At 39.1% G+C, this 24,854-nt stretch overlaps 1 protein-coding gene across 1 annotated transcript in view; it reads left to right on the plus strand.

The window, feature by feature from the left end:
• plppr5a (phospholipid phosphatase related 5a) overlaps window positions 1-24,854 on the plus strand; it is a 33,740-nt gene that overhangs the window by 3,134 nt on the left and 5,752 nt on the right. Inside the window, exons 2-4 of the mRNA XM_059502108.1 lie at window positions 7,904-8,036; window positions 10,036-10,286; window positions 13,204-13,380. Of these exons, the coding sequence (XP_059358091.1) occupies window positions 7,904-8,036; window positions 10,036-10,286; window positions 13,204-13,380 (561 nt within the window). The remainder of the gene's footprint in view (window positions 1-7,903; window positions 8,037-10,035; window positions 10,287-13,203; window positions 13,381-24,854) is intronic.

Raw genomic sequence — 24,854 nt, forward strand, 5'->3', positions numbered from 1 at the left:
AATTGTTCCAGACAGATGTGAAACCTGTCAGACAGAGTGTTTTAACTGTTATAATTGGATTTGATTCACACTACTTTCCCTAATTTCAATGTGACCAACCACAAATAACAAGAAATATAATTTGAACACTTTTTCTAAAGCTTGAACTGCTCTTGAGGCTTTTTAAATACTTGGTCTGAACCTGAGTATGATCCACCACCCTCCCTCTCCCTCCGCTATTCATTTGGAAACAAACAACTATGAGAAATGTATTATACTATAATTGTGACATAAAGCATGCAAAGACGCAAATTATATGTTAGGATGGATTATAAATTGGGATGAATTGCTTTCATACTAATTGCTATCTGTGTCAGAGCTCTTGAATAAATCGAACACTAGACTAGGACTTTTAAAAACTTTGGTAACACTTTCTACGAAGCCTGTATTTATAATACATTATAAGGGTATTCTTAAAGCATTATAATGAATGCATAATGCATTATAATAAAATGTATAATATGTTGAATCATCTCATGAATATTCATAAGAACAATTTTATATATATTATAATATTTACTTATTTGTGGTTATAGCTTTTAAGAGTATTATTATTTATAACACAATGAACACGTTGCATTCACTTTTACAATGGATTATATTTCTCATAGTTATAATGTATTATAAGTCTCATATCTTGCCATTTTTCTTATGCTACTTTACTTAAAGCGGTCAAAAACCACTTATAAGTAGTAGTAATAATAATAATAACATTTTTTTTTATCTCAAACAGCCATAAGATCAGATATCAGATCAGATGAATGTGTAATATGACACATTTGCTTTTGAATTATTTTTATTGCAATATCAGTTTCATTATTTTGATGGTACACTTTAGACAGCTGTTGAGAAGTACTATATCAACTAGTAGTCACTGGAGTATGTCTGCTACTGTAAATATATGCTATTACTTTATTTTGATGGTCAACCAACAGATAAACTGACATACTGTAAGCGTCTTTGCAAGTATGTCAGCTTCTTCTACTAGATTCTACCATTATTGAGCATACTAATACTCTAATGAGAGTTAGTTGGCATGTAGTTGTAAAGTTGCTTATAGTAGACTGATTAAGGGGACCATCAAAATAAAATGTAACCATATAAAATATTGCATTTTTTTTCAGTTGGCGTATTAGGCTCACATTAATTAATTAACATTAGCTCCAAAGGAAACACTCAAATAACACTCAACATCTAACCACTCACAGGCTGTAGTAAGATACTATGCAGATCTTAAATAAACAATTTCAAGATACAGTACGGCACAGTCCATTATACTGTAAATGAAGTTATAAATATCAGTATAAATATCATACTAAAACTTAAAACTAAACTTATAACCAAATATTCATAAGTATTATGATGTATTATAATTGTTTTTATGATTATTCATGAGTTGATATAACATATTATAAGTTTTTTTTTATGCATTCATTATAATGCCTTAAGAATACCCTTATAATGTATTATAAATACGGGCTTCATAGAAAGTGTCACCAAACCAGTTAAATGCCATAGACCTTAAATAAAACGATCCTGTAAAAATATAAAGCTTTTATATGGCAATACCACGACTGAGGTGCCCATGAGTAAGGCAACAAACTCCCAACTGCTCCCCGGGTGCCACTGCATAAATGGCTACCCACTGCTCTGAGTGTGTGTTCATGGTGTGTGGGTGTGTGTTCACTGCTTTATGTGTGCACTTTGTATGGGTGAAATGCAGAGCATTAATTCAGAGTATGGGTCATCCATACTTGGCTGTATGTCACATCACTTTCAGAATGCCTGATATAAAATATAAATATGAAAACAAATAAAAAATAAATTAAAGAACTTTTAGAGACCCCATATGCCAGTAAGAGAAACTGTCTCACTCATCAGGTTTGGCGTTTTGACATTCATAGGCCTGGATGGCATGGTGTCTATTAGAACTGAATAGTGAGTCATGCCAATCCACATTTACAGTACAATTGTACAAGTCATGAAAGGATTTGTTGTCTCCTGTTCATTGACAGATCAGACCATATTAATCATTGATCTTGAAAAAGTATATTGCTAAATCTCAGAGTTGGCCAGTTTTTGTATAAAGGAATGTGTCTTGAAAATGAAGTAAACATTTATTCTACAACAAATATTCTATTCTGTAATATGAGTCTTGGATGATCTATACAACACCTCTAACTTTCCAATTCAAAGTTTCTGCATTTAATCAATGCAGTTTGTCTTTTTAAACTTATTGTACATACCTCATATGTAATCGATAAAGAACAGAGATTCATGCTGCAGTACTAACAAGTGATGTCAAAGTGATATATCCTCAGAATCTTGATGTAGGTTTCCCATTTCAACAGCTCGCTCAGCCGTGCTAATATTGAGATATCACCGATGTTGTAAACCCAGAGTTTGCTGCACTGTTGAGCTGGCTCAAGAGTTCACAAGTTCACCTGTCACTTCCTGTGTTTTTTCACATTGGTAAAAGTTTTGGAATAAGGGCGTCAGGCTCTTCAGCAGCTGTAGTCTTTACATGCTGTGAACCGGTTAGTCACAGACACTTTTATCCTAAGTGACGTAATACAAAAGTGCAAACGAGCAATCTGTTTATCATTTTATGAGGTTTCTATATGTAGCAAAAAACCTTGGCCAACGCAGCTTTGGGCCTCTTAAAATCAAAGATGCAATCAAACAAGATATCAAACACAAAGCGCACGTCATAATCCCATTGGAGGCAAAAAATTGTGTACATAAAACAATATTTTCAAGTAATAGTACAAATCTATATATATATATATATATATATATATATATATATATATATATATATAACACTCATCACTAAAAGGACTTCTTGCTGCTCTTCTTATAATGCAGAAGAAGTTATAGACATTTATAAAAATTCATACTTTTGTTTCTCTATTTAACAACATTAACTTACAATAGTGAAATACAGTACACCTTCCCTCAGGTTTTTGTATTTGTATTTACTAAGCAGAGATCTCTAAGCAGCAATTGACCATAGTGCTGTACAAATAAAATAAAAACCAGTAAAATGAATAGCATCAGTAAACTCAAAAGATCATTTAACATATAAAGTTTACTAATCCAGTAACAAAATATGATTTCAATTTAGTTTTAAACTCATAGACAGAATTTGAATACAGCTGGATGTTGTGCTTACTATCAATAATCACGTCTTTGAAGCGGGAGCGACTAGGTGCCAGAGGATTCCACTTGGTCTTAATGCCTTCCTGGAGTTGTCATGGTTTTGTGACAGAGCCCTGACACTCTCCTCATGTCATTGTTTTCATGTGAGCACGCGACTTCGAGACCGTTTGAGCCGTGCGCTCTTGTCTGCATGTCCTGTTTCATGTTGGAGTGTGGTGTTCGGATCCCGGCACTCATGTTTTGCTGAGTTTCGGTTTCATGTGCTCTTGTCAATTGTCTTGACCCCACCCTTGTTGTTACCTGATTATTGATGTAATTTTCCCCACATGTGTTCCCTCGTTACCCTCCTCATTAGATCCCTATTTATTGTCCTTGTGTTTGCAGTCTGGTTGCTAGTTCATTGTCAAATATTTGTCTGTGCACATCGTGCCTTGCCTTGCCTTGCCTTGCCTTCCTTGCCTGTCAAGTTTTGTCTGTTTCCCCTACGGGGTAGCTTTTGTATGTTTATTTTATTATTATTAAAGAGCCCTTCCCTCTGCATCATTGAGTCCTCGCCTCATCCCTCTACCCAAACCCTGACAGTACGAACTTGCCACTATGAGGATTCAGCGGAAGAAGGGTTTGCACCTACCATCAGCCTCTACTCTCTGGATCAACTTCTTGGCACGTTCCCCAGCTAAGGAGGCTGCAGTGCTGCCTGTGGTCCCCATCAAAGCTGCAGTGCCCTCTATGGTGGATGAAGGAGCTGCAGTGCCCCCAGAGGCGACTTGTGACACTGCAGAACCCCGAGAGGTGGCCGAAGAGACTGCAGCACCTCACTCTCGTAGACAAAGGAGGGGAAGAAAGAGGAATGGCTCTGCCCCGCCACTGCCAGAGGTGCCTGATGAGGCTGCAGCGCCCCCAGAGGTGCCTGATGAGGCTGCAGCACCCCAGTAGTGGCCGACGACGTTACAGTGCCCCAGTCTCGGAGACGGAGGAGGAGGAGAAGAAAGGCTTCCTCCATCCCACATGGCCCGGAGGCCATTCAGGAGCCCACTGCTGGCCTGGAGGCCATTCCAGTCATGCGGCAAGGAGCTTGGGCATGACTGGAATGGCCTCCAGGCCAGCAGTGGGCTCCTGAATGGCCTCCGGGCCCTGCCCTGCCCTGCCGGCTCCGCCCTTGATTAGTGCCCTGCCATTAGTGCCCTTGATTTTGCCCTCGCTATCTGTCGGGGTCCCTGTTTGACTGGAGGCCTCCTGGTCTCTCCGTCTGTTTCCACCTTTTAGGCCGGAGCCTCGCTGGTCTGTCCCTCCGGTACCGCCCTGGTGGTCTGTTGGGGTTTCTGTTAAGCCGGAGCCCTCTTGATCTCTCCCACTGGTTCTGCCATGCTGGTCTGCCGGGGTTCCTGTTAGGCCAGATCCTCACTGGCTCCTCTCTCCGGCTCCACCCTGGCCCACTGCTGGGACTCTTGGACTGCCTGAGCCTCCTTGGCTCAGCCCTCCCGCCTCTCCCTGGTCCCTTTTAATTTTTGGGGTTTCCTGCTGGTTGACTTGGCTCCCTTCCCTCCCTCCCCTTTTTTGTCTGTGTTTTGATTTCCATGTCTTGTGTTCTGTTGTGTACCGGGCTTATGTTGCCATGCCTGTACTGTAATGTTCCTGTCTTGTTTTTGGTTGTTCCTCGTTAGGGACTCCATGTGGCATCCCTTTTGAGGGGGGCTAGTGTCAGGGTTCTGTCACTTCAGTCTAGTGTTATTCATGGTTTTGTGACAGAGCCCTGACACTCTCCTCATGTCATTGTTTTCATGTGAGCGCGTGACTTCGAGACCGCTCGAGCCGTGCGCTCTTGTCTGTGTGTCCTGTTTCATGTTGGAGCGTGGTGTTCGGATCCTGGCACTCATGTTTTGCTGAGTTTCGGTTTCGTGTCGGGGACTGGACACTCGCGCTCCATGTTCTGTCTTGTTGTGTTAGCATGCGGTCTAAAGTGTTGTCTTGTATTGTAGCATGCAGCTCGAGTTATCGGCTGCATGCTTTCTTGTTCTATTTTGTCTTGTTGCACGCAGCTTAGTTTTCGCTGGCTGCATGCTGTCTTGTGTGAACACGCAGCTTATAAGTTTGTTTATTAGCTGCGTGTTTGTGTCTAATTCAAGCACATGCCTTGTGATTGGTTTGCTGGCCATGTGTTTTTGTTTTGTGTGAGCACATGGCTTTTGTCTTAGTTCCGATGTGCCATGTGCTCTTGTCAATTGTCTTGACCCCACCTTTCTTGTTACCTGATTATTGATGTAATTTTCCCCACATGTGTTCCCTCGTTACCCTGCTCATTAGCTCCCTATTTATTGTCCTTGTGTTTGCAGTCTGGTTGCTAGTTTGTTGTCAAATATTTGTCTGTGCACATCGTGCCTTGCCTTGCCAGTGAAGTTTTTGTCTGTTTCCCCTACAGGGTAGTTTTTGTTTGTTTATTTTATTATTATTATTATTAAAGAGCCCTTCTCTCTGCATCGAATCCTCGCCTCATCCCTCTACCCAAACCCTGACAGGAGTGGCTACCTTTCACTTTGGAAAAATAATAATTTATTTGTTATATGTATGATCTAGGTGGTCATACGCCATATGAAAGTTCCTCTGAAACGCTTCACCTTCCCCAGCTCCACCTGTATAGATCTGCTACAGGTTATTATAAATGCTACTTGTGCAGCAGCAGTCTTAAAGGTCCCATGACATGGATTATTTCCTTTTCTTTAAATGCTTTTTAATGTTTCCTTAGGTGTACTTATATTGTTAGTATGATTTTTACATTTAAAATTTAGAAATAAAAAGCATTTTTATATCCTGGTTTTAGTCCTCTGGCTTGAATGCTCTGTTTGAAGGGGCGTGTCTGCTGTGATACTCAGAGTAATCGACAACTGTTGTGATTGGCTGACATATTTGCATTCGAAATGCGCATTAAATGTGGAACCCCTATATATATATATATATATATATATATATTTACTATTACAGCTGTCGAGATTAACGAATCGTGGAAGTGTTGATTGTATAATTATTTTTTCGATCTTTGTCCATCACATGAAAGGCTGCAGTGATGAGCATTGAGTAGACAGAGTCTGTTTATCGCGTGAATGCAGTGATCTCGTCATTATTGCAACACGTTTTCTTTCACAAAATGCTTTCACCACAACTAACAGCAAACACATGAATACACCACATGAATACAGTAAGAGCTTTGTTGTGCAGCATAACAGCGTCATTCATTGTAACGGCAGTTTGGGCAAGTGTGCAGATATACTCGCGATGTGTGATTGACAGCTTCAAACAAAAAAAAGGGAGCGTTCTTTGATCGCTCTCTGTAGTTAAATCACAATTTAAATAACAGATTTGTTTCATGCTACTAAGAGAAACAACGTGAAGTTGATTGTTTAGTTACTGGCTTTATTCACTGATGCATAAACAGTATTAAACGATTTAGAAAGAAAGTCTGTGTGAACTTGAATGATTAGCTACAAATTAGAAATCAAAGATCAGTCATTAATGAACACTGTTACTCACTGTTTGTGGCGTTGCTGTCGAATCCATATCATAAAAGTCTGTTTGTAACGCCTCTGACATTGTGACTGAATTATATGTAAATATTTGGGCGGGCAAAGCAGAGAAAGGGGAGGTAACATTTCTCCTTATAATGTCACAAGGAGGAGATTCAACATCAGCCCGTTTGAGCTTCCATTTTCTCAAAGGCAGAGAAAGATAGCAAAATCTCACTTTACACCGATTAGAATTTCTAGAAACTTGGGGACCATATACAGGCTAGGGGAACTCATTATAATGTTAAAAAACCTCAGAAAGTGAAATTTTCATGTCATAGGACCTTTAATTACTCACAGCATCATATCGGCATATATACTGGCAGTAGCAAGTTGCTTTTCAGCAGCAGCAATAACCAACATCAGAAGCAGCATAGCAGATCTCTGCCAAGACCAAATATACATTAACATTATCATAACCATTACCATGCTAAAATCTTTTGATTAAGTAAGTGAAACCTTTTAGTAAACATTCACACCCGAATGGATAAAGTAAGTCAAACCCTGGATTTAGTAACCTTTATCAGCAAAATCTTCACCAAATGTATTGTGTAGCTGCTTAAAAGAATTTTGGCAAATTTTGGACCATCCCTCCCCACAGATGTTTCAGTTTATCAATATGTCTGGGTTGTTTTGATAATGCAGTATTCTTTAGTTGATGCCATAGCGTCTTCAGTGCATTTGTTATTGATGCAAGCCATTTGAATGATCCTGAGTTGCTTATGAAATGGACTGAACCAATTTATAGCAAGTTATCACAAAACCCGCATAGCCTTCTACAACTTTATTCTTTCAAACCCATTCAGGACTAATTGCGAGTGGTTTTTTCATGCTTTTTTTGACCCCGGTGCACCCTGCCAGTTTGGCAAAATCAAGTTCAAGACCTTGCTGGGAACTGGCACCTGGCTGGCACAAAATCAACTTCTAATCATTTCCATTGTGTTCATGAATTGGTCTTTATGCATGTTCGAGTGTTACAAATACAGCCTGATTTTGTCTTCAAGCCTAGAGAATTCGATTTTTAGCTTCATTTAGATCTTAGTTCTAAGTAAAGATCAATGAAAAAGCAGAAAAGAGAGAGTATCTACAAACAAAATGTACCATTAAAAGCCTCTTATTTGATTTTTGTTGCTGTTTGTCTGCAGATTACAGTGACAGAGTCCATACTCTTCTTGCTGCAGTATGTCTCTGAGGATCTAGACAACCGAGAGAAGATCATTGTGATGGGCGACTGTTGTTACCTAAACCCTCTGGTCCGAAGGACATTTCGCTTTCTTGGTATGTCTTCACAGACAGAAGCACACTAATTAGGGCAAATGCAGATTCAGACTTTTTCCTTTCTTTGTACATCTTTGCCTGCAGCAGAAGAAAGGCAAATCGAGATGTCAGACGCACATACAGTACTTGCAAGTTTCTTGTGTGGGGCAGACGATACACTCATGGTTCATGGCAAAGCATTCTCTTAAATTATTTATAATATTTCTTCTGCAGAGAGGAGTTGAGGGGGAAAAATATGGATATTCCTTTCCCCTGAAATCAGACCAGAACAGATATTAACTCCCACAAATCCAGTAGATGGTAAAAGGAAGCGTTGCTTTTTTAATAATCATATAATCTGACAAAATCAAGAAAATAGGTTTTACATTTACTTATTTTAAACACGTAAAACAATCACTGACCACCTGGAAAACATCTCAACCAGTCAGTAAATTTTTTCTAGTTAAGAAATAGCCATTCTTTTCAAGACAATCACACAAAATTGGTTCATAGAAGGTAAACAGTCTAGTTAATATTATTTATTTTTTCTTAGCATCTTCTATTGAACATGACAACAGTTATTTATCAGGATTGACAAGAACACTATACATTTAACATGTTAAAGAACTGATTCACTAGTCTGAATTGCAGTTGCAAAGCAATGTTGTATATATAGTTTTAGTAAAGTATGCTATATTGTGGTAGTCTGCTCCATCTTCCAGTATCTAGCTTTTAAAAGACAACCTACAAAAAGATGAATTAAAAAAAATCTGTGTCCTGAGCATGAACCTTTAACAAGTTCATCCTGAAACAAACACTGTAATTATACTAATGCTGTAAGTGTTAGAGGGAAATTGTATAGTTTTTGCATTATTCCTGCACAGTAAATTGACTGGCTTGTCTGTTATGCTGCTCATATTGCTTCCTATTTAAGTGTGCAATCATGTAGTTTTACGAACCATATGATTACACTTGATTTGTGTTGTGAGAAAATCTCAACTGAAGTTCAGTGCTGCGCCACATTAGATTTCTGCTCAAAAGACGGAGTCCTCTGGAGCATAATGAATAAGCTTGTTAATGTGGGGGCCGACGGAGGAGCTGTGAGAGTATACTGACAGCGGTAGCGCTCATTGTAAACTAGTTTCAGTCTGCTGCTTCTCCAAGCTCTACTCATAGACAACATTCAATGTGACAAAGCTGCCCACGCTTACATCAAGATTTGAGTACAGTTCCTCTGCTTTCGTGCCTAATATTCTGGTTGTAAAAAATATGGAGACTCACCCAGCACTGAATGGGCTGTCATTTTCCATGATGTGATTACAGTTTGGCATCACTGAGCTTTTCAGGATTAGTTTCCTTTTTTAAGTGTTATATTAATTATGAACAAATAACGTGCAATTAATCATCCCACTTGACCAATATTCACACTAATGTTCAGAAGTTTGAGGTCAGTAAGATTTATTTATGTATTTTTTTTTTGGAAGAAATTTATTCAGCTAGCATGCATACAATTAATCAAAAGTGACAGTAAATACATTTATAATGTTTAAATATATATATATATATATTTATATATATATATATATATATTTCAAACAAATGCTGAAGATTCTATTTATCCTGAAACAGAATACTGAACAAAATTTATAACAGTTCCCATAATAATTTTAAGCAGCACAGCTTTTCAATACTGATAAAAATAATAAATGCTTCTTGAGCACCAAATCAGCATATGAGAATAATTTCTGAAGGAGCATGTGGCAAAGAAAAAAAAAAGGTGAAATTTCAGCTTTGCCTTTGCAGGATTTTATTTTATTTTTTTATATATATTAAATAGGAAAGCATTATTTTAAATTGTTATAATATTTCACAATAATGCTGCTTTTACTGTATTTTTTGATCAAACAAGAAGTCTTTTTGACCATAAGAGACTTCTTTCAAAAAATATAAAATCTTAACAACCTCAAACTTTTAAACAGTAGTGTTAAAATCCTAGATTTGTGTCTTTGTGTTCCACCAGGTGTGTACGCATTTGGCCTCTTTGCTACAGACATCTTTGTGAATGCCGGACAGGTGGTAACAGGAAATCTGTCTCCATACTTCCTGACAGTGTGCAAACCCAACTACACAGCGCTGGGGTGCCAACAGGTGGTGCGTTTCATCAGCCAAAAGGAAGCCTGCACGGGCAATGAGGATGATATTTTACATGCTCGCAAATCGTTCCCATCCAAAGAGGCGGCCATCAGTGTTTATGCGGCTCTTTATGTTGCTGTGAGTAAACTTGGCATATACACAAACACAAAAGAAAGAGACAGATCAAACTCAGTGGTTTTTAATTCATTCTAATTCATTTTTTACTCTAAAAAAAAAACAAACAAACATGAAATGCAAACCTGATCCAAAGCAACATGCAATGTAGTTTGATCCTGCAGTGTATGAAGGCTGTTTATGAACAAGTTAAATCAGGGTGGGAAAATGTAGCATGTACTGTAAATACGGGTCAGACAGAAAGTGGAAACTGATTATTTAAAACTAAATTATGACTAGTCTAACATTATAAGAAGAGCTCAGAGAAAAATAAAGCAATAATTAAATAGCTTAATGTAATTTAATATGATGTATAAATTCAATAAATAATATACTGTCACCCATTTCTAAAGCATATGCATAGCTTTTGCAAGTAGTGCTGGGTAGAGTTTATAAAAGCATAGTATCTTTAATGCCTGAGGGCATTGTGTCCTTCTTAATATTTAGTCTGAATATTACTGATTATTCAGACTGACTTGTGATTATGCTTATCTTATAAAATTGTTGTCCGATTTAAGATTTTAGAAAGAGCATAAAAGGATTTTGCTCCAACATGCCTTCAAATTCAAATAAGAGAAGCCTTTTATCCATGCTATGGTATTGATCCAGGCATGAATTAGGCTTCATAACATGTTTGTTTTTTTATGTTACCACTTTTTATAAGCATAAAAAGCCATTTTCCATTTATTCTTGAAGTCCAAAGTCTTCAAGGCCCGTCCCAGCTACACAGCACTCATTTTTTTACACAGAAAATTGATTTTCATTTTCCATCAGTTCTCCCGAGGTCTTTGATTCTCGATCATGTTAACATCTGGGGTGATCTGTAAGATTTAATACAGGGGTGTCCATTCCTACTCCTGGAGGGCCAGTGTCCTGCAGAGTTCAGCTCCAACCTCAATTAAACATGCCTGTATCAGCTAATCAAGGATTACTAACTAACTTCCAAGCAGGTATCGGAGCTATATTCTGCAGCGCATTTGCCCTCCAGGAGCAGAACTTAGGACCCCTAATTTAATGCAGTCCAAAGCTTTGTAGAAATGCATCTAAAAGTCCTGAGAACAAAATTATACAATATTAGACCCATTAGATGTTAGGCAATGTCAAAAGTTGTACACAGCAATGTACACAGCAAGCATCACATTTTTGTGCAATGCCAAAAAATGTCTATATCAAGACATGGAAATAAATAATCAATCAATCAAGTTAACTACTCAGCATGACTGATAAATAAATCAGAAATAGTATGCTATCAGCTTTATGATTAATGCTTACATATTAACGATTACACTATCAGCTTTATGATTAATGATTAATGGTAAAAAAAAAAAAAAAAAAAAAAATTCCTAATTGCTCTTCTAGAGATTAATTTAATGGGTCCTATGACAATAATACAATTAATAACTTCCCTATGGACAGAAAAAAACTTTCATCTGTCATATCCAAATGGCATTATGACATATAGTTAGAGGAGAGGAGGAGAATCAATAGATCTAGCATGCCTAAGGGCTGCTCTATTACTTAATTGCTTCAGTTGGCCTTTGATGGAATATAAAAATAGCACTTTACCTGAAAATCAAAATTCTGACACTATTTACTCATTCACCTTAGTTCAAATCCAATTTCCTGTTATCTTTGTCAAGTGTAGCACAAAAGTATTCAAAACCTCTAAAATATGCCAGAACACTGGCAAAGTTTGAATTTAGCTCACATTCAGATAATACATTAATAAATAAAAATCTGCCAAGTTTAATTTAACAGATATTCATATCTGCTTTTGCACTCCAAAATGTGTTTTGAATAAAATAAGAATGAGTAATGTCAGGGTATCTGCAGGTCTTAAAAGGTCTGAATATTTTGTTTGAATATGAGATGTTATAAGAAGTTTGATTGATTTCTTTACTTAAAAAAAGGTCTAAAGTCTTCACTTTTACAACTATAAGATCTGCAGAAACCCTGCTAATGTTTATGCACTTGTTACATATTTGATTATTTAATTGCACATGCTTATGTACACTTCATTTTCAAATTACATGATCTTTGCGTCATCTAACATTCACATAGTTAATCTCTAAAAACACCACCAGTAATTTTTAACACTAAAACTGTTTAGTGTGATATTTAGCTCATCTAAATATCAATTTCCATACTGTACATTATAATGTTGTGAAGCCTAAATCACTTGCAGCATTAAAATGGTTGATTTACGGGTTTAGTGTTTTGTTTTAAACCTGTTAATTATAAAGTTATAACATTGATAATTTATTTTTAAATGGTCATACCATGGAAAGAATTATCAAGCGTATTTCATTGACCATCATTTTAATCAATGTATTCCTAGGCCTATAAAATGCAAGCTTCCTCAAGATTATAAGGAAGCTTGGAGAGGACATCTGTCTGAATGCTCCCAGTGCTTCTTGCTCAAGACATTAATAGTTGAACTCGATCAAGTCATCACAGTGAGATGAATGCCAGACTACCCCACCTTCCCTCTCTCCCCTAAGGCTTGATTCAGGACAAAAGCAAAGCAGGTTGTCTTCAAATACAACCAGACTAGCCTTCAAATGCAACCCTTCCAGTCAATGCCAATGTCTTGGATAAATGAAATGATGTAGCTGAACCATGGAAATGTATTTCATTTTCAATGCACCTGCAACAGTATCAGATACATTCAGATGTTTACTTACTGTACACTGCTCACAGTAATGGGTGGATGTTAGCATGCCATTTATTATAGTGAAAGCCACTGTTTAAACGATTAAATTGAAATCTGTGTTTTCAGACAAACATGCCCACATATGAGCAGGGAATGAATGAGCTATGAAAAGCATTTACACAGTGGTTAGGATGAAGATGCATTACAGAGTGCTCTGTTTTTCCTCAGATGTACATCACATGCTCTGTGAAGGCCAAAGGGACAAGGCTGGCCAAGCCGGTGCTCTCTCTGGGGCTCATGTGTCTGGCCTTACTAACTGGGATTAATCGAGTGGTGGAGTACCGCAACCACTGGTTTGATGTCATTGCTGGCTTCATCATAGGAGGAGCCATTGCTGTCTTTATGGTGAGGTCACTTTTGAGAACACACACTAATAGTAAAGATGCATATACAGTTCATATGCATACTTGCATAAATATGCGCACTTAGAAATTCAGTTGCTGATCTTACTGAATATTTATTTAAGTACTGAGTGATTTTAATTAACTGTTTGTACTTTTTTGTGAGGATACTTTTAATTATTTTTAAGTTATATATAAATTTAGTTATGGCAGTACAGACAATACATTTGATTAGAGTGGGTTCGAACTTTTTATTATTTTTGGAAGAAGTCTTTTATGGCTGCATTTATTTGATCAAAAATCTAGTAAAAACAGCAATATTGTAAAATATTATTACAATTTAAAATATTTTTTTTCTATTTTAATATTTTAAAATATAAATTATTCCTGTGATGGCAAAGCATATATTTTTTTTAGCAGTCATTACTGAAGTCTTCAGTATCACACAATCCTTCAGAAATCATTCTAATATTTTAAAAGTTGTGCAAATTTTTTTGAAAAGTTGTGCTGCTTAATTTTCTTGGAACCCTTTTATGGAATACTTTGATGAAATAAAAGTAAAGAAAAACAGCATTTATTTGAAATAAAAAATTTTGTTACAATGAAAGTCTTTAGTGTCAATTATTATATTATTATTTTTTAAGTACTGACCCCATACTTTTGAACAATCCTGTATGTAACATGGATAATGTATAGTATTATGCAACATTGTTCCTTTTGACTTTTCTCATTTTGTGAATCATAAAACATGCAAACGAAGTTATATAAAGGTTATATAATGTGATGTGCTCAAATCTAAGTGCCTATGAAGTCACCAACGATGAGAATTGCTAAAATAAAAACTAAAATAATATGTTGCAAATCCTGTTCAATCTGGTCTCATGTAAAAATCAAGCAGACATGTTTAAGCATTGTTGGGGAAGTGGGGAACATCAAAAGTTTGAAAACACCTGATTTAGACAAATTATAAACAACAAACATCATAGTACTGAATAATTTAGCAGTGCTTTAGCAATACAAGCATACAATTTCTGTTTAAATGCCTCATAGATTTGAAAGTGCTTTACTGTACGTATTATAGTACACATTGTATCTTTGGGGAGGGAGTTTGGGGGGATCTGCAGCACTGAGTTGCCCTCAACATCTTAAATTTAAAGAAGCCACATAGCAGCAAACTGATGTCATTCTGGTTTGACTTTTTGCCCATCACACCTTGCTCATGACTGCATACTAAGACAAAAGGTTTCAGATGTGTTTGTCAGTAAATACTCTATGTGTGTTATTTATATGGGGAAAAAAAACATGAATCATGAAGTAATGTTTTATACTGAAGATGAAATGTGACAAATGGCTAGGTAATTAGGTCAGGGCACAGGATTGGGCACATGTGTATCCTTCCTCTTCAACAAAACACTACCGTTTGTGCTGTGCTGGGCACACTGTTATATAAAGAGTGAACAGTGAAGATGAGAAACCCAATGTGAGCCTAGAGAAAGGTCACACATCAGCTCATGCCTGCTTGCCTCACATTAGGCATAACAGCATTGTGAGTGACTTTGCGGAAGCATGGATGTTTTATTTTCTGTGGTGCTGTGGTCATACTGTATAGGATATGCACTGACCTATTTCTGCTGTTAGGATGGTTTGAGGGAGGGGGTGTTGTGGGAGAAAGGTGAATATAGCCATCAAACTCATGGTCAGATAAAATCTTATAAAAAAAAAATCACATCACCATGAGGCAGTAAAGGGGAAGACCAGTTTGTGCTTTATTGCAATAATCTTGCAAATGTTTGTCTCCTGATTCCTCAGAAGTTTGTTTTGCAAAGGAGTTTACAGGTAGTTCAGGGCTCAACAATAAGAAGTCTTTTTTCCTGTTAATGTTTTCGGGAGAGTATTCAGATTTTATTTTAGCTTTGTATGTATCAGCAAAAAATATTTTAGAATATTAGCATCAGAAGTTCATCGGTTGAGGAAATTGTTACAAATAATGCCAAAGCAGAACATGTCTGTGAACAATACACAGTCGTTTAATGAGAGTAAATTACAGTAAATTATTTTATGATTCAAACATAAACATAGTTACTTTTTCTGGTTTTAAATTAATCAGTGTTTTGAATGAACTGATTGAGTAAATGATTCAATGACTCAATTAAAGAGACTATTGCTGCAACAGGATATACAGTACATGCTTGGCTACTATATTGCAGGCAACAAACAGTATGTGAAAAGAGGATTATGCCTGAATTTATAGTAGGTGCACATGTAAGGCCCACCTCCCATGCAGATTTACATCTGCTCAATGTTGCACCAGAAGCATTTTTACAGTGTTGCGCATTATAACCAATCACACACATCTGTTGAGCTTATGAATGCAATGGGAAATCAGAGGCGTTCAGATGAGTTTTTTGTTCACTGCACGCGCTCACTGACTGAATTAAGCTCTCATGTGAATTCTCTCATCATAAACAATAAAGTACAGATGAAGTTATGATGTAAGAGATTTATTCATAAAACCGTGTATAGACAGTTTAAACCTCTTAACATGCACCCCGACGCCGACGTACTGAACTGCCCTTGTTTGCACTTGTCAATATTTACGAATAGATTAAATGAAACTGGACAAATTTAATCTTGACAAACTATATATCATTATAAAGATCTAAGCCTCAAGCATCGACGACAGATTGCTGTTTTTCAATGGAAAGCTTATAAAGAATGTTTTTGCTAAATTTGTGTAAGCAGTACAGATCAAAACATTGAGAATAAAAATGCAGTAGAAAAAATGGCATGGTTTTGTAGCGTACAGTGTCACAAAACAGAATGAGATGATCCACCAAAAAAAGTGAAAGATAGGCAGAAGATTGTTTATTTGAATTCTGGCGCTCTCTCGTGGCGGCTCTTGACGTGCACTCTGAAAAAAAACTTAGGGATCGCCTTTTCTTTCTTTCTTTCTTTTTATTTTTCAATTTTTTTTTATATATGTGTGCTTGTATCTGCATGATTACCATCTGTTTGAGTGCAAATCAGCTCGCTATTACTGTGTACTCACGGCTATCAATGTGAATTCCATCTATATGAATAGAGTGTGATTATTATGGCGCATCTCTATGATTACCATCTCTATAACTTTCCATCAGCACATTAGCATGAGATAATTTAGTTATTATGACCAGAATTCATTGTTCAAGTGCTGCATTTCTAGCAATCTCAGGATGTTCTGTAATTGGCATGCAAAGTTAAATCCAGGGCTTGAAAATGAAAAAAAATAAATAAAATAAATTCAATCGGTTTACTCCGAGCAGAATCGATATTTTAACGTTTCTGTTCCTGCGTTCCTCTGATATAATTACCGTTGCGAAACCGGTTCGGGTAGAAGAAATACCGGTTAATAACGTTATTTTTTTTTAAACAATATTCTTTGCCTATAATTTACCTAATAATAATAATACTAATAATATAATAATAATAATAAAGTACAGGATTTTCCTTACTCAAAAAGAAAAGGAAAAATAGAGATCTAACGTTAGCCAATAACCCGCTGCGCTTAGTCACAGCCAATAGCCTACGCCCTTCAGCATCATCTTTTCTAGATTTTGGCCAAATGTTGGCTACAAAAAAAAAAAAAAAAATCTATCAACACTTTAAAGACATCAAAGTATGTTTAAGATATTTACAAATGTTTGCTGCATTGTGAAAAAAACAAAACAATAAGATTGTGTTGTGAGAGTGAAAAAAAAAAAACTTAAACTGCGGCTCAAGTCGCATTTTATCAGCCCTATTACTTTCCGAAATAATGAAGGCTAAAATGACTGTAGTCTAAAGCTAAATGTTTACAAACATTATAAAAACAGTTATTTGTTCCTCTCCAAAACAAATCCTCTAAAGTTTAGGCTTTAAAAACTTCAATCCAAAAACAAATTAATTTAAGATGCCTACTTCTCTCATTCGGCACAAATCCAAATGTTTCCATTTTCCTGACGTATCTGAATGCTGAAGTATTATTTATTATATAGTGTTTGTCCTTTCATCGACATAAAACATCATCCTTCACATCGGCTATATCAGTACAGTGAGACGCGGTCATGCTGAACGCAACATTTTGTACAACGAGATGGGTAACTTTTTCTTTGTTTCTTTAACTGTATTTTATTTTGATAATGAACAGGCTTCAATATAGCAAAATGATGTTGTGTTTGGGCGTACGTCATCGGCACGATGGTCATACCAATGCTTGTTGGTTAGCCTATAGGCTACAGAAGCAAGACATTATTCAAAGCTGTCAAGCTTTTGCAAAATAATTAAAACTGTAAAGCTTTTGCAAAATAAAGAAAACTACTCTCTGCTGTTTTTCGTTTTCCTTTCTGAAAACTTTGGAATGTGTCACAATGAACCATAATTTAGCACATTATTTCTTTCCTTTCGTTAATCTGTCAATATGATTTAAGTGAAATATATTTAGTGTATATGCCTATATTCCTTTTTATGTAATCCTATAGTTTTTCTGTTTTCTCCATTCACAGAGGCGCTGCAGGTGCGTGTGATCTGTTGAATTAATCTCAGACTATCCAGATAAACTCTTAAGTGCATTGCATTGCATTACCATTGCGACTTGCCTATGATGTGTTAACAGCTGAGCAGACATTTCACTCGTTGGCTTCCGCGTCACATTTACATAGGACGTATACTGGAATTCATTATTGGTTGACAGCGAATTTCAAATATTAAATGGAACGATAAAATAACGTTATTAAACGGTTAGTGGCCATTTCAAATTTTCGATTCTGTTCGGAACTATAAAATTTGATTTCGTTAGTTACTGTTTCTGGTTCTATCCCTGTCAAAATTTTGTTTGTTTCCGGTTTTCGTTTCTTGAAACCGTTCAGAGCCCTGGATAAATCTTTTTTATTTTTCTTACTCAAATTATTCTTATTGTTGCTCCAGGACTGATTCTGTGTATTTTTATATCAAATAAAAAAAAAAATCGGTGTGGTAAAAAAATTTCAAGGCACTTCAGTGTCTATAACTTTTAATATTTTTGAGCATTATCAACTCTGGTTGATGAAAAGTACAGCCCAAAGATTATTATGTGTGTAATTATTAACTGTTACAATTTTAAGTTAGGTGAGGCACTTTCAGCTGTGAGTCCCATAATGGGGGGTGCTGGCTAACATGTTAACTGATTGTAAGGGGAGTTTTTGAGAGTGCTTAAACTTGCATTAGACTTTAGTCAGACATAATGTTCTTTGACAATGTAAGTTCTTTGCTAACATTCTATGTACAATTTATTCGTTGTTTGAATAACTGTGGAAAGTACAGGTAATAAAAAAAAAACATTTTGCAGAATACAGGTAAGAACATGATGAAGTACAGTAAGCAGGGTGGACATCCCGCAGCATCCTGAAGGCCAGTTTCTGGAGGACTGAGCCTTGACCCCCAAGGGAGAGAGGAGATCAGTGGACTCAAAGCTATGGAATAGCATCCTGATCCACCACTTAGCATAAGTCTCAGCGCACCATGGAGGAAACATGTAACTAGTGGGTCTTTCCCGAAAGACCGACCACCAAGAGGGGCATGGTAAGCAGCTAGGGCCACCTACCTCAACAACCTCAGTTGAGAGACCAAAACCTACGTATGAGCTGTGCCCCCTCAGGGGCCACACCCAAAGTTCCAACACTCTGGGCAGGGAGGAAGGCCCTGCCTGAGAGAAGAGATCCCTCCTGAAGGGAATCCCCTACGGAGAGCGGTCGAGAAGGAAAATCAGGTCCAAGAATACACTTAGTCCGGCCAAAACAGGGCTCCCCGTCCTGGCGCACTCTCTCCAGAACTTCCGGGAACAGAGCAATCAAGGGAAAAGCATACAGACAATGCCTCAGCCAAGTCTGTACCATAGTATCTAGTCCCAGAGAAGCTGAATGTGTCAGAGAGAACCAGAGGAAACAGTGCGAGTCGCAACAGATTCATCTCCAAATCTGCTTCACCACCTCGGAGTGAAGTTTCCATTCCCTGGGCCTTGGCCCCTATCGCAACCGGAAGTCTACTTCCATATTGAGATGCACAGGGATATAAACTGCTCTCACAAGAAGAGTTTTCCCTGGAATCACAAAAGGATCTGGTGCTCCAGCCTGTAAAGGGGTGCTTACGCAGACCTCCTGGGTAGTTGATGTAAGAGACCACTGCTGTGTTGTCGGTGCTCACCAACACATGGCGATTTCTTAAGTCTGGGAGAAAGTGTTTTAATGCTAGAAACAAGGCCAGCATCTCCAGGCAGTTACGTGCCACGAAAGATGGTGGCCGCTCCAGAGACCGTGGGCCAAGCTGCCACTCATGACCACTCCCCAGCCAGTGAGGGATGCATCCATCACTAGCGTTATGCAGCGACAAGGAGCTCCCAGGACTGGGCCCTGAGACAAGAATGTCCTAAGGCACAAAGGCATAACTACGTGACCTTGAAAATGCGAAGTGGATTTCCCCTAAGGGGAAACCCCTCGGTCTTGAGCCACCACTGTAGGGGTCTCATGTACAGCAGGCCAAAGGATATCACGTTGGACACAGCTGTCACCAGACCCAGCAGTTTTTGAAATGCATGAGCCACTCTACATTGCAGCAAGAGCAGAGCTACACATAAATAGTGCGCATGCCCACCCCTTATTTTAGCATGGGCAGGGAGAATTAGTGATCTAAATGCAGTCTGCTCATATGCAAGCAACAACTATCTCCTCTGAGAAAGACCACTCAAAGGGGGAAGAGACCACAGCGCGAGCTTCCAAACCCAGAGAGAGAGTGCTAGATCTTGGGAGAGAGGCAGAGAAAGGGCAAGCCCATCTCCAACCCGTCCGCAAGAAGCATTTTTGATCCCCGCAATCTCAATTGCTGCCGTGCCTCAGCAGCAGTGGGACAGGCACCGCAATGATCACAAACACGGACACACTCCTCAAAGTGTGCCCGACGTGAGCAGAGTTTTTGCAGTGAGCAGAAGCACAATCTAGTTCCCCCGTGAGCTGACTGTGCAAGTTCCGCTCCCAAGCAAACAACACACAAACTGTGTGTATCCCCACCCGTAATGTAATGCGGACAGGGAGGAATATCATATTCACTTATTGCAAACCAGATTGGCTGTTTCATACGGTACATGGTGTCATGGTTTCATATGGTGTTCCCTTTAGTTGGGTACTTGCTCATTGACTTTGAATTAACTCTGTTTCAGCAATTTTTGAAAGTGCACGCTATCACTATGTTCAACAATATTTCATGATCCAGACTGCACTGACATACCTTTTACTATGTTCACTTTTTCAAATCAGTATCTGACAGCTAGATTTGGACATATGTGACTTCCCAGATAAGTAGCAATGTCTTTAAAAACAACAACACATTTTTTTACTTTCATTGTCAAGCTATTAATAACTATCCCAATGAAAGAAATCTTCTCATAACCCATGTTATCCAATGAACACAAGCCTTTTTTAACTGATTTTAACTTTTTTTGTTTTGTACAGATCTTATGAAACAGGAGACAATTCATATGATGCTTGAAACATTTTATGAGTTTACCAGTGACATTGATTAATAATATAATCATAACTAAAGCAATTTGACATTTTCAGCTCTACTTTTTTAGAAGAGGGAGCAAAAGAAATGATAAAGTTATCATGTAATTCAATAAATTATATGTTTTAACCTTACATTGTTTTTCCTCTTACATCATTATGTTTAATAAAGAAATATGCAAGCAAAAACTATGTTTGTCCCCAAAACACTACTTGCATACATACAGCTGGCCAACTGTAACTCAACCCTGCAAGACCTTGCTGGTGAACCAGCACCAGCTCCATTTTGTTTGAGACCAGCATGGATATGCTGGTAAACCAGCCTGGACCAGCACTCTACCAGGCTAAACCAGCCTAAACCAGCACTATAGCCGAACTAACCAACATAAACCAGAACTATACCAACATAAACCAGCAATTTACCAGCACTATCCAGCATGGCCCGACTTGGAATCCACGCTGGTTTATATCGGATTTTTCAGCAGGGTACTTGGCTCAATTTTTTTTTACATAATATAAAGTGGGATATTATGAGATTTTGAATGCACCTGATCACTTTGTTCCTGAATTAATCAGTTTTTTTTGTCGTTGCGTAATTTATTATTTTATTAAACAGTACATTTTCTTGATAAAAAGCTACAATTTAGCTGCATGACAGCTAAAAATTCCTAATCACTTTTTCAGGAAAGCATAACATTATCAACTGATACTACAACTGATACTTCTGAGTCTATCACAAGTCATTCTGTAACAGTTTACTTAAAGCCTGTATGTATAATGTAATCATTTTATAATGTAAATATTTTTCATAAATAATTGTAACCAAAGTTCAAATGTATTTTTGACGAGTGGGGTGGGGCAGAGAGCCATGGGAACAGAGCGAGGCCGGTGGAGTGATTTGGAAATGAGCAACACCTGCTCCACTCACCGGTCTCGAGACCCACGGAGGAGATTGGAAAGATACAAAAGAGGAGTGATGACAGTGAAGGATGAGAGAGGACCAGGCCTGGGTTTTATTTTGTGTTTGGTTTTAGTTTTTTTTGGATGGGCGGCTACCGTCTGTGAGGGAGCGGAGGAGTTGGCGCCGTTCGTCAGGGGGCCGGAGCCTGCTGCCATCTGCCTGAATGGGGAGGAGCAGGGAATGGGGGACTCCTGCCGGCTGCCCGAACACGGAGGAGCCGTCTCCGTCCATCGGGCAGCGGAGGAGTGTCGTGCCATCCACCGAGGGCCATCCAGTGCCACCGCCAGGCTCCACCTAGTCCACTCACCGGTCTCGAGTCCCATGGAGGAGATCGGAAGTATACAAAAGAGGAGCAACAACAGTGAAGGACGAGAGAGGACCAGGCCTGGATTTTATTTTGTGTTTGGTTTTGCTTGTGCGCGACGTAGGGAACGAGACACTGCATCCTCTAGGGGGCGTGATGGGGACACATCATTGTGACCCATGTCTGAAACATTCATTGAAAAAACACCAACTTTTTTCCCTTTCAAGTGAACTTCGAACTGTGTCCTCTAGGGGTGCTATGGGGAACAGTATACCCAAACCGCCATGCTGAGGGGAGTGCAGGCCAGGATCATGGCGAGCACTAACTCTACCATTTCCATGGGAGTTGCCCCTGGGATGATTAGACAGCTGTCAGTGACAGTACCCCTTACGGCCAAAGGCCTAAGCTACATACCCAACTTAATTGTTAGGGCCTCGGCCCGGGGTAGAGCTGAAGGCTTGGAATCAGGAAAGATTCCGTTAAAGGGATACGGCTAAGAGCCTAGCATTTTATACCAAGCCTTGCCTGTCACACAGGGGCTACCGCTAGCTTTTGCATAAGCTTGCTGAAAGAGCTGTCTCAACAGTTCTCTAGTAGCAACACCCTGTTTAGATAGGTTTAGAAGCCCTCACCATATAGGATTTTAGAAAGAACGCAGAATACTGGCATGCGAACTTACCACAGTGTGGATTTCAGAAAGTGTGCAAAGACTTCATGTGCAGACTTACCATAGCATGGATTTTCAAATACTGTTCTAAGGAGGGGCTCTCGTGGCACTCTGAAAGAGCAGCTCATAGATGGAATGGTGTATCTTAAAACAGTATGTTTGAGAGTCATCGACTCGATCTATGGAAACAATACTGGAGCGCTCTGGGGAATAAACAGAGAACCTGGTCTCATATTAGAGGAGAACTCATAGGCGACCCTTCTTAGAAAAAGGGGAGCACTGCTAAACTACCACGAGAATCACCCAAATAGCCCCTCATGTTGAGGGAAGCGATGCTTGAAGTGTATAAACAAATACACAATGGCTGAATGGAGCCCAAGGAACCAAGGTCTAATCATCTCAAGAAAGGGAACGAAGCGGAGCGCGAAACCCTTACCATACAGGATTTCAGAAAGTGCGCAGAGTCTTGCTTGCACACTTACCACTTAAGTGGATTTTAGAAAGTGCGCAAAGTGTTCACGTGCACACTGACCACTATGTGGTTTTAAGAAAGTACACAAAGCTTAGCGTGTGTACCTAAAGGTTCCTAAGCATCGCAGAGGTGCTGAATCGCACGGGAGAGACAAGCTCAAATTTTACAAACCTCGGGCGAGAGGAGCATCAACTGAGGCAGCATATGCAAGAAGACTTCTGTAACTGCCACCTCCACTTCCCGCTAGATGCGACAGCACCACTAAGCGGCCAGGAGACCCCTCAGGATTACCTGGCCAGACATCCATGAAATTCCCTGCAGTGCTGTGCCAGGCCTGATGATCAAGAAGGCTCCCACAGAAACCTGTGATCTCAGCCGCCTAATACCGGAACATGAAGCCGGATGGCTGGTGCTGGCGAGTGTTTAGTAAACACTGTAATTGAGCACTGCAAAGGAATCTCACAGAGTTTATTAGTAGACACATAACCACCAGCAATTTAATACACATAAGTATATACAGAGAGGGTTACATACTCACTCACCCTCCTGCGCTGGAGCCCCGCTCAAGGGGCGCCTCCTTTTAGTCCGGAAGCATCAGTAGGGTGGTTGCTATGAACATAGAACCAGCCGAAAACATTATAGGTCCAGCATAGGAGACTGTTATGCGAGAGGTTTCCACCTGGGCGGCAGTGGCTCAGTGGTTCATGTAGGTTGTCTACAAACCGGACGGTTGGTGGTTCAATCCCCGGCTCCACCTGACCAAGTGTCGAGGTGTCCTTGAGAAAGACACCTAACCCCAGCTGCTCCCGACGAGCTGGATGGCGCCTTGAATGGCTGACACCGCAGTCGGTGTGTGAATGAGTGGGTGAATGTGAGGCAACTTGTAAAGTGCTTTGGATGGCCATGAGGTCTGTTGAAAGCGCTATATAAATGCAGTCCATTTATCTAACCTCAATCGAGATTTGGTGGTTACAGGGGAATTAGGAAGGGGAGGATAAAAGCAGAAGTTAAAAATCCCTAAAGGGAACGAGTAGATACATTGGTATCACTCTGATTCAGAGTGGACTCATTTGGATCACATCCCTTAGGTTCTGCTTACCTCCTCGTGACCCTTGATTCCTCTTTCCCCTGCCCGCCAATGGGGGAGGAGCGCAAGTCGCGACACTAGCCTTCTGTTCAGATCGAGACAGGCCAGGACCCCTATGTTGTTTGGCCTCAGACTTGGACCTTCGTGGAATGAAGGATCTGAAAGTAGCAGAGCGTGCCTTCGTCTCCCCAAACTTCTCTATCACCGTCTCAACGGAAATACCAAAAAGTTCAGAAGGTGAAACCTGAGTATCGAGAAGAAAGCCTTTTCTTTCTTCCCGATGTCTGCCAGGTTCATCCACAGATGTCTCTCTGCTGCCACCTTGGCGCCATAGTCCTGCCCATGGTGGAGGCAGGCTGCTTGGTAGCCCGGAGAGAGACCTATGGTGCGGCGCAGCTCGGCTACCTGATAAGGAGAAAGGCCCTTGCCTCTGTCCAGGT

The sequence above is a fragment of the Carassius carassius genome, chromosome 20 (assembly GCF_963082965.1).
Source record: "Carassius carassius chromosome 20, fCarCar2.1, whole genome shotgun sequence".
NCBI lineage: Eukaryota > Metazoa > Chordata > Actinopteri > Cypriniformes > Cyprinidae > Carassius > Carassius carassius.